General features: G+C 41.2%; 1 protein-coding gene across 1 annotated transcript; it reads left to right on the top strand.

Annotated features, from left to right (window-relative positions):
* The first annotated feature begins 949 nt into the window (after positions 1-949).
* LOC103279014 (uncharacterized) lies at positions 950-7714 on the top strand. The gene is made up of 3 exons (XM_062967243.1): positions 950-1074; positions 4348-5151; positions 7134-7714. Exons 1-3 carry the CDS (start codon positions 1061-1063, stop codon positions 7579-7581), a joined length of 1266 nt encoding a protein of 421 aa, XP_062823313.1. The 5' UTR covers positions 950-1060; the 3' UTR covers positions 7582-7714.
* Positions 7715-10613: the final 2899 nt, after the last annotated feature.

Genomic DNA, 10613 nt, shown 5'->3' with positions numbered 1-10613 from the left:
GACTCTACTGTATGTGAAATAGCAAAGGGATTGCTACATAAGCAAAGGTTTAACCGTATGCAGTAGGTAGTCTTTACTCAAATTAGTTGTCTTCATGGATACTAAGGCCACATCCCAGAAGAGTTGAGTTATTCAATATCTATTGTTTTAAGACTGGCGAGACACAGGAAAGTTGAGCCTTGCAAAACTAATAAAAATGAATTTAGCAAGAATTATTGGAGAAGCAGTCGCAGAGGAAGACAGTTCAAGTTTTACTCCTGAAATAATAAAAACCAGATCATCTTGATTTCATACATAGGATGAAGCAGGCTGCAGGCAACGAACGCTTTCAAATGAATAAAAAATGCGAATCTTTAAGTCATCCAAAACCCTTTGATATTTTTGCCGCAGCAGCGCAACGCAATCCTTCCACGGGAATTATTGATTTTATAGTCTTTTGACAAAGGATGCCACCCCTTTGACAAAGGATGACATACTCTTGCTTTCGGTTAAATAATGAACTCCCACATTTGCTAGAAAGCCAAGCAAGGGGTGCAGCTAGCTACACTGTAGAACTGATGCAGTTTGATGCTACTTGGACTGCCATGGCTCAAAGCCTTGGAATCCTGGGAGGTGTAGTTTGGTGAGGCCCCAAGACTCTTTGACAGAGAAAGCTCAAGATTATTAAGTAGTGACCAACTGCACTAATTCTACAATGTAGAGCAGGCATGGGCAAACCTGGGCCCTCCCTCCAGGTGTTTTGGACTCCAACTCCCGCCATTCCTCACAGCCTCAGGCCCTTTCCTTTTCCCCCTCAGCCGCTTAAGCGGCTGAGGGGGAAAAGGAAGGGGCCTGAGGCTGTGAGAAATGGCGGGAGTTGGAGTCCAAAACACCTGGAGGGAGGGCCCAGGTTTGCTCATGCCTTATGTAGACTCTGTTGGGTGGGGAGGGGGCTTCTACGCCCAGGCCGCCCAATCAGGACTGCACGTTTGCCTGCGCGGGGTTTCCCAGGTTGAGCCGGGAGGGCTTCTTTAAATGGGCCCTTCCTCACCCGGCCTCTTTCTCGACCAGACCTTCGCGGATGCGCTTCGGCAGGTGAGGCTCCCTAGCTGTGACTGTGGCAAATGGAGAGGCAGTTCAACCCCGCTTGAACTGCCAGGGCTCAAGGCTATGGAATCCTGAGAGCTGTCGTTTGGAGAGCCAGGAACACTTTGTAAAATTTGTAAAATAACCACTCTCCTGATTCTCCTTCTTTGGAGGCTATTAAGCAGAGGCTGGAAGGCCGTCTGTCGGGGTTGCTTTGAATGTGATTTTCCTGCTTCTTGGCAGCGGGTTGGACTGGATGGCCCATGAGGTCTCTTCCAACTCTATGATTCCATGCATCCTAGCATACGCGGCTGTGGCTCCTTCCATAGGAATGTCATTACACTTCAATTTACCCCCAAGGATCTGGTAAATTGATGCTTTTGTTTTATGTGTTGTCGAAGGCTTTCGTGGCCGGGATCACAAGGTTGTTGTATGTCTTTCGGGCTGTGTGGCCATGTTCCAGAAGTATTCTCTCCTGATGTTTCGCCCACATCTATGGCAGGATGCCTGCCATAGATGTGGGTGAAACATCAGGAGAGAATACTTCTGGAACATGGCCACACAGCCCGAAAGACATACAACAACACTTTTGTTTTATGTTTGATGTTTTGTTTTATGTCTGACATAACAGGTTGCATTTTTAATTTAATTTTAGTTGTTTAGTCATATTTTTTTATATGTTGAGTTATCAATTATTCGTTACTATTGGTGTATGGTTCTGTCCAGGCATTGAATGTTTGCCTTTTATGTTTATTTATTTCCATCATTTCTACTCCGCCCTTCTCACCCGAGGGGACTCAGGGCGGCTTACAAACTGGCAATTACTGCCGATACACCAAAGTACAATAAAATAAACATTAAAACAGTTATAATATACAATGTTTAAAACAGTGCAGAGTGCTAATACAGTAGAGTCTCACTTATCCAACATAAACGGGCCGGCAGAATGTTGGATAAGCGAATATGTTGGATAATAAGGAGGGATTAAGGAAAAGCCTATTAAACATCAAATTAGGTTATGATTTTACCAATTAAGAGCCAAAACATTATGCTATACAACAAATTTGACAGAAAAAGTAGTTCAATATGCAGTAATGTTATGTTGTAATTACTGTATTTACGAATTTAGCACCCAAATATCACAATGTACTGAAAACATTGACTACAAAAATGCGTTGGATAATCCAGAAGGTTGGATAAGCGAGTGTTGGATAAGTGAGACTCTACTGTATGTTTGTAATCTGCCCTGAGTCCCTCCAGGGAGATAGGGCAGAATATAAATAAAGTTTTATTATTATTACTACAGTAGAGTCTCACTTATCCAACTTTCGCTTATCCACCATTCTGTATTATTCAACGCAGTCTGCCTTTTAGTAGTCAGCGTTTTTGTAGTCAATGTTTTCAATACATTGTGATGTTTTGGTGCTAAACTAATAAATACAGTAATTACATAACGTGACCATGTATTGAACTGCTTTTTCTGTGGATTTCTTTTAAAACATGATGTTTTGGTGCTTAATTTGTAAAATCATAATGTAATCTGACCTTTAATAGGCTTTTCCTTAAGCCCTTTATTATCCAACATTTTCGCTTATCCAATGTTCTGCCGGCCCGTTTACGTTGGATAAGCGAGACTCTACTGTATACTTTACAGAGGGATGGCATAAAAAATCTGCCATCACTATTTCAAGGCACCCTTCCCTTCAAGCACCCATCCCACCCCACCCATCTTTTAAGGTTTTCCTTCCCTTGTGGGTTGAGTCAGTTCAGACACAGGTGTTGGGACACATCTACATTGTAGAATGAATGCAGTCTGGCATTACTTTAACTGCCATGACTCAATGCTGTGGAATCCAGGGAGTTGTAGTTTTGCAAGGTCTTTAGCGATCTATGCCAAAGAGAACTGGAGCTTCACCAAACTACAACTCCCAGGACTCCATAGCATTGAGCCAGGGCAGTTCAGGTGGTTTCATTCTGCAGTGTAGATGACCCGAAGAGGAAGGCAAAATGGCTCTAGGTAAACGTAAAGGTATTCTTCTGACATTAAGTCTAGTCATGTCCGACTCTGGGAGTTGGTGCACATCTCCATTTCCAAGCCGAAGAGTTGGCATTGTCAATAGACACCTCCAAGGTCATGTGGCCTGCATGACTGCATGGAGCACCATCACCTTCCCGTCAGAGCAGTACCTATTGATCTACTCACATTCGCATGTTTTCAAACTGCTAGGTTGGCAGAAGCTGGGGTTAACAGTGGGAACTCACTCCGCTCCTCTGATTTAAACCGCCAACCTTTTGGTCAACATGTTTAGCAGCTCAGCGGTTTAACCCGCTACACTACCAGGAGCTCCTATCCAAATACTTACATGGAGAGCACCTATGCTTTTAAATTGATGCAGTGTGATACCACTTTAATGGTCAATGGTTCAGTGCTATGGAATCATGGGAGTTGTAGTTCTACCAGACCTTTAGCTTTCTCTGCCAAAGTGCTGGTGCCTCACCAAACTGAAACTCCTAGGATTCCATAGCACTGAGTCATGGCAATTAAAGTGGAGTTAAACTGCATCAATTCTGCAATGTAGGGCTGACCCTGGTGAGATACCAAGATAACAGGGGATCTCTTGTCCTTAGGCTATTGACGCTCCCACCCATGAGAATGAGCCCTTGCTTTACAAAATGGCTGTGTGCTACTTATAACCTCAATATTTTTAAAGAATGAATGTTAGAATGATTGAACCCGCCTTCTTCGTTTCTTCACTTTGACTCCTTCATAGTTTTTACCCTTTTAAGGAATGGCCTAATGAGATTTCAGGGCTTCAATTTTGTCTATATTTCCAGACCCTCAAGCGGATGGGATTACCTGTTTCTAAGTATTAAAATTATATAATGGGGTGGGGGCGGGCTACACACTCAGATCTACTCTAAACAATAGATCATGAAAGATCATAGAAGACATGAAGGCTGTCTTGGGAAAGGAAGAGATAAGACTTTCCTCTGTTTTCTTCCTGAATAATAAGGCACCAGGGGCTTGTGTATTGCAGTTCAATTGGTGCTGCCCCCTTTGTAATACCTCTGTTTCTAAAAACAGTTATTATATAAAATAGAGTTTCACTATTGCTGATGCTATTCAGAGTTAGTAGTCTGGGTTTTAACTGGTCCAGGGAGGGTAATGTCTAACTATCCATTCATTCCCACTGTGGAAACTCAAAAATGGAAAGTGGAAATGCTTATCTGGACACCCAGATAACCAATTTAACAGCTAACATGTGTTTTCTTTTGGAACAGGGATTCGAATCAGAAAATTGGTGTGTATTGGTCTGCGTTTATCTTCCAAGTCATGAATTCAGAAGAAATTATTGAATGCATAGAAAACCTATGGTATCGTGTTAAAAAGATGGTGAATAAAAAAGATAGTCAAGATCTTTCCAAAGAAGAGGCAAGAATTGTAGAAGAAGTCAGACAGGGGACTCTGGAGATCTTACAAGATGCTCTGAAGAAAAAAGACCGGGTGCTGATGAAGGCACCTGAGAGAGTTGTCCTTCGGGGGGAAGAGAGGACGTCTTTCTGGATGAAACGCCATTCCATCCTGACAGAAGATATAGTTCAAAGCCTGATTGCAGAACTCAAGAAAGTCTACTTCAAGAAGGATCATGGAAGAAGTAATACTGCATATGTGTTGCATGGACCCGAAAGGAGAAGAACCATCTACTTGTGTGACTTATTCTGGAAGCGTTCAAAGTATCTCACAAGACGTTCCCAGCCAGGTGTCCTCATTCACGAAGTGGCTCACTTCCTGGGAGCTAAAGACTTCACCTATGAAGAAAACACCCTCATTGTTGGGTGCAAAGGCTGCCTGATAAAGAACAGTCCAGCACACAGTTCGACTCCTTCTCGGGAGGACGACTGGGAGGGGGCCCTGAGGAAAGCCTTTCTGAATGCCAACAACATCGCGCACGAGTTTGAGCTGACCATAAACCACAAAGGCAGCTATGTGAATGGCAGGTACTCCTGCTGTGGGGAGGTGAAGAGATATTCTGTGTGTGAGTCTTCTGTGCCTGACTACTTCCATATGTGTGATGCTAGTGAAAGGTAAGTATATCTTTATCTTAGAGGGGTCAGGTTTCAAGCCTGTAAGCTTGAAACCTTGCTCTCTTATACACAACAAATTCCCTACAACCCACTAGTCAGTAATCGGTTTTCTTCCTCTCTCTGTGGTTCTCCTGTTTTTTCTCATTCAACCCATGAGTTTTTCTCCCAGGTCCCATCCTTGTTCATCATTCAAGAATAACAGGACAACTACAGGCAGTCCCTGAGTTACAAACATCCAATTTACAAATGACTCATAGTTAAGAACAAGGGTGAGACAACAGGAAGTGAGAGAAATCTACTCCTTGGAAGGGAAATTCACTCTTCCTGGGAAAAGGGTGTCTTCACAGAAGCTTCCACCAATTGTTGCTTCCACGATGAGCCAACATTTTCTAAATCTAATTATCACAGGGACAAAAAGTGAGGTAAAATCTTCTGAACAAGGGCACAAACAGCAAAACAAACACCACAGGGGTGTTAACCCTTCCTTATGCTACCCAAAGCTAGCTAGCGCTCTCTCTCTCTCTCTCTCTCTCTCTCTCTCTCTCTCTATCTATCTATCTATATATATGGCTGAAGTTATACTTTAAAATTATACCTGTTCCAACTTACATACAAACACAACTTAAGAACAAATCTACAGAACCTATCTTGTTTGTAAATAGTTAAATAGAAGCTTTACCACAATTTCTGAATCAAGATAAACCCTGCAGTATAATAAAATGTCACTCAGTCATGTGCAACAAATAACAGTATCTTTACTTCAGTTCAAAAGTTCAAACATGGCAACAAAATATATAGCAGTCTTTCTGAATTCACACAGAGAACAATAGGAATAAACAGTCTCTTTAAATATGCATAATTTGCCTTATAAATAATTAGGCTTCGGAGAGTATGGCAGCCATTTCCTTCCTGACCATTTTCAGTCAGCTGCTCTCCTTCCTCAGACTTAACTAGAAACAGTGGTGCCACCAGATCCTTGCAGGTCCCCTCTATAATGGGGGAGAGGTAAATGCTATAGTCGTTACTGTATGTGTTACCTCCTCCTTCTCAAGTGCACTGTGGTTCCTGAATTTGCCGGAGGATCAGTTGCTCATGGTGCCATAAGAAACTGCTTTGGGTTGCTGCACATGGCTCCAAGCATCTCTACAGAATGAATTAAAAGGACAGAGAGAGAGTCTTCTTTCAGCCACAGTGGGATTTTAACAACTGAAGTCTAAAGAATCACTTATGGGTGCTCTCACAGGCTTGAAGCTACTGCTTTTCTTCTTCCTCCTGCAGCCTTGTGAAGTCACACCAGAGGAGTGTTGGGGAAGCAAATGATGATAGGACAGTTGAAGAGGGAAATACGTGTATATGTTTGGGTATGAGAGAGAATGAATGAGTAATAGATGGGACTTCTGCAGTTTTCATGCTGAGAGCAGGATACCATATATACTCGAGTGTAAGTTGACCCAAATATAAGCCAAGGCACCTAATTTTGCCACAAGCAACTGGGAAAACTTATTGACTTGAGTATAAGACAAGGGTGGGAAATGCAACAGCTACTGGTAAATTTCAAAAATAAAAATAGATACTAATAAAATTACATCAGTTGAGGCATCAGTAGGTTAAATGTTTTTGAATATTTACATAAAATTGTAATTTAAGATAAGACTGTCGAACTCTACCTATATACACAAGTATGAGCCAACCAGAATATAAGCTGACCAGGACCCTCACTTGAGTATAAGCTGAGGGGGGCTTTTTCAGCCTTAAAAAAGGGCTGAAAACTTGGCTTATACTCAAGTATATATGGTATATCTTATTTTTCTCATTTCTGTAATCTGAGTGACTTCAGCTTGCTGAGCAGATGACTCTATTAGCCATTTTCCTGCCAAAGTTTTCAGTTTCTTGAACAAGTAACATTTAACCTACATTGATCACAATAGCCCTTTTGAAACTGCAGAAAAATTATATCCATGTCCATTTTGTTTCTTTTCTAGGTGGGAAACTGTGATACTTTTGAATGAATTACATCGAAAATCAAGGGCCCTTGCGCCCAAGCTGAGACGAATCAACAGAATCGTTGATGAAATTGATGAATGTCTGAAGGATGTTCACATGGGTATTTCCGTTGCAGTTGGTGGAGGAACAGGGGCTGCAGTGACATACTTTCTAAGCGTTTCCCTGCCTCTTGCAACAGGTGGGCTCTCTGTTTTATGGACAGTGCTGTTCCTCGTGGTGGGATTAGGTTTAATTGCTGTTGCCGAATCTTCCCTTAAGGACCTCAGTAAAGAAGCAAAGCAGGAAGTATATGCCATCTGCAATGAATACCAGCATTTTCGGGATATCCAGAGAATTATAACTTTACTAAATGGAACAAACTGCCACAGAGATTTTCAATCAAATGTGTATACTCAACTAGACAAGATAAGGAGGAAAAAGAATTGAGGAAGGATGAAGAGGAGGAAAGTTTGTATTTTTGATTTAGCTCTCAATGTGGCCTGGAAACAGTAGGCAATTGCAAACTGCTCCTTTCCTTGTTATCTTTAAGTCTCAAATAAAAAAATTCTTGTTTTCCATAGCTTTTGGAATTTTAGTTTGATATTGTTTTATTAAATATGTAGGTCAATTTGCTTAATATTGTTTTTCTGTATTTTATCAAGATAACTGGTTAGAATTTTATTGTACAGTTTTAGCTTTTATTATTCTTTTCAGTCCACTACCCTCTTTGTGTATATTTGTATACACATAGATATATTTGGTCCATAGTTTTGTCTGTATAGTACCAAATTGTGCATTGATGGCACTATGTTAATTAATTCACTTGCAGTTAAGTTGGGGTTATTAATGATTACGTTTAATTTGATATTTCAGATAAATAATTAACACCTATTACCAGAAAAATGGGGGAAATCCCACCTATTTTTCTCCTCTCTGTTTGCACCACATGGCTGGTTTGAACTTAGGGTACAAGAGGCAACCGCTGTGTGAAACGTTTAAAAACCTTATTCCTTATACTCCACACTCTTTTCTTTCTTTCTTTTCCTATGTTGTAATGATTAATATAATTTATATTCTTCATTTAGAGCAGAGATAAAGAAACTCGCCCTTTATAGGCTCACACTTTGCTGGATAAGGTAGTTCCTATGGCTGGGTTGTTGTGTGTTTTCCGGGCTGTATGGCCATGTTCCAGAAGTATTCTCTCCTGACGTTTCAGGCATCCTCAGAGGTTGTGAGATATAACGTCAGGAGAGAATACTTCTGGAACATGGCCATACAACCCAGAAAACACACAACAACCCTGTGATTCTGGCCAAGAAAGCCTTCAACAGTTCCTATGGCTCTTAGTAAGAAGCTTTTTCCAGTCCTTCCATCAATACAAGGGCTCCTTTTCCTCTTTCCCCCCTAAAGAGAACATACAGTACTTTGTTTTTTAAATATTGTATTTTTTAAGTTGTCAGCTGCTTTGCATTTTGGTCAAGTGATAAAAGTGGAATCATCATCATTCAAAGGACTTGGGTGGGGAAACAGGAAGAGAATTGACTGGTCTTTTTAGGCCAGTGGTTCTCAACCTGTGGGTCCCCAAGTGCTTTGGCCTACAACTCCCAGAAATTCCAGCCAGTTTACCAGCAGTTAGGATTTCTGGGAAGTGAAGGCCAAAACATCTGGGATTCCACAGGTTGAGAAGCTCTGCTTTAGACACTTTCCAAATCTTCATTCATCTCCTCCCCAAGGACATGATTCCAAGTATTTTTTTGCTTAGCCAAAGGTGAGGGCTAGATGAAGGAGTTTAAAAAAGAAGTTGGGAATGATGAGAAATTTACTCTCTCCTTCCTCAGTGTTTCCCTCCTTCAAAGCCATTGAAGAAGCCATACATCTTGTAAAAGCAGACACATGGCTTGGCTTCATCAAACACATGCATGTAACATGCAGGGCTTCCCTTCAGTATTTCAAGCACAACTGAGTATTGTTAGAGTTGCTAAGACGCTCTTAAGCAGACTAGGTGAAGGGGTTGCTGAAAACATCTAGTTGAAAATATTAAGAGAAATGTTGAATTGGAGAGACCTTGACCACACATAGTAACTAAAGACCCCACTTCTGTGGATATCCAAAGAATATCCACTCCTCTCTATTTATAGAGGAAGGCTTTGGGTGCACCTTTCAGACTTGGCTGGTTTTAGGATTGAAATACAAGGATTTTGTTGGAACAGTATATAGCCATTTCCCAGGAAGTTCTTGGAGCTTATTTATAGTACAAAAAATATTAGTTTTATTTCACTTTACCTGTTATGGGATCGTGCAAAGTTATATTGGAAACTGTAAATTCCTCACGAATATACAGTTCCCAGGGCAACTGAACTACACATATATCAGGTTCTAATCTAGATATAACCAGATTTCTGTTGTCAGCACAAAGCTTGTTCCAGTAACCGTCATAACACACTCACTAAATGTGTGCCACAAATCAATACTTCCTCTATCCAAATCATGTTACACAGGGAGAATGAGGTAGGATGACATTATGGCTATAATGGGCAATGAATGACTATTTAATTTGATGTTGTATTTTTATTGCCAGGGATGGAATAAAAAGCTTGAGAGACTTTCTGCCTCATGTGCAAAAACAACTCAGTTAATGTATTGCAATTCATGTCCTGTTATTCTGTTGCATTTTTTCTTGGAGAGATTTTCTGTGAGCTGGCAAGATAACTTGTTCCAGCCTTGGGTGCAGTGTACCTTGAAAGATGGGAGAAGGAACCTGCCTGAGGTGGCAACGTTTATCAGGCCACTCCAAAAGGTCATATCAGAAAACAAGAGAATGTGAACAATTTAGAAATTGCCTCTGGCAGGAAATCCTTGCACATTCACACTGAAGGGTTTTTTTTAAATTTTGTCAGAAGCAACTTGAGAATATATATTGCAAGTCGCTTCTGGTGTGAGAGAATTGGCTGTCTACAGAGACGCTGCTCAGGGGACGCCCAGATGTGTTACCATCCTGCTGGGAGGCTCCTCTTATGTCCCCGCAAGCTAGAGCTGACAGACGGGAGCTCACACCGTCTCGTGGATTCGAACTGGCAAACTTCAGGTCAGTAACCCAACCTTCAGATGAGCAGCCCAGTCTAGCCAGCTGGTAGAAGGACAATGTTGTGGTTTGTTGAAAACAGCCATAGGATCTGCCAGCAAAAGCTCCAGATGAGTAAGGCAACTGCCTTCAAAGAGGTTGCTTAGAATTACTGCTTCTCCCCTGATTCATGGGAACCTCAAGGTTTTTTCCATGCTATGAAGGATTTCTATTCCTGTTGTAAAAGCTATTCTTTGGAATTCTTTTTTGATGATTTGACCAATTCCTCCCTCTGTCAAATAAATACCTACATTGTTTAAAATTTGAAAAGAGCTACAATGTGTAGGAAAAACAAGGATTCTGACCACTTCTGCATCTGAATTGGTTCCCAGTTCCTTTTTTGTTTGAAATGGAACAA

This window comes from Anolis carolinensis, chromosome 1, assembly GCF_035594765.1.
Source record: "Anolis carolinensis isolate JA03-04 chromosome 1, rAnoCar3.1.pri, whole genome shotgun sequence".
In the NCBI taxonomy this organism is placed as follows: Eukaryota; Metazoa; Chordata; class Lepidosauria; order Squamata; family Dactyloidae; genus Anolis; species Anolis carolinensis.
This window is presented reverse-complemented; position numbering and strand designations above follow the sequence as displayed.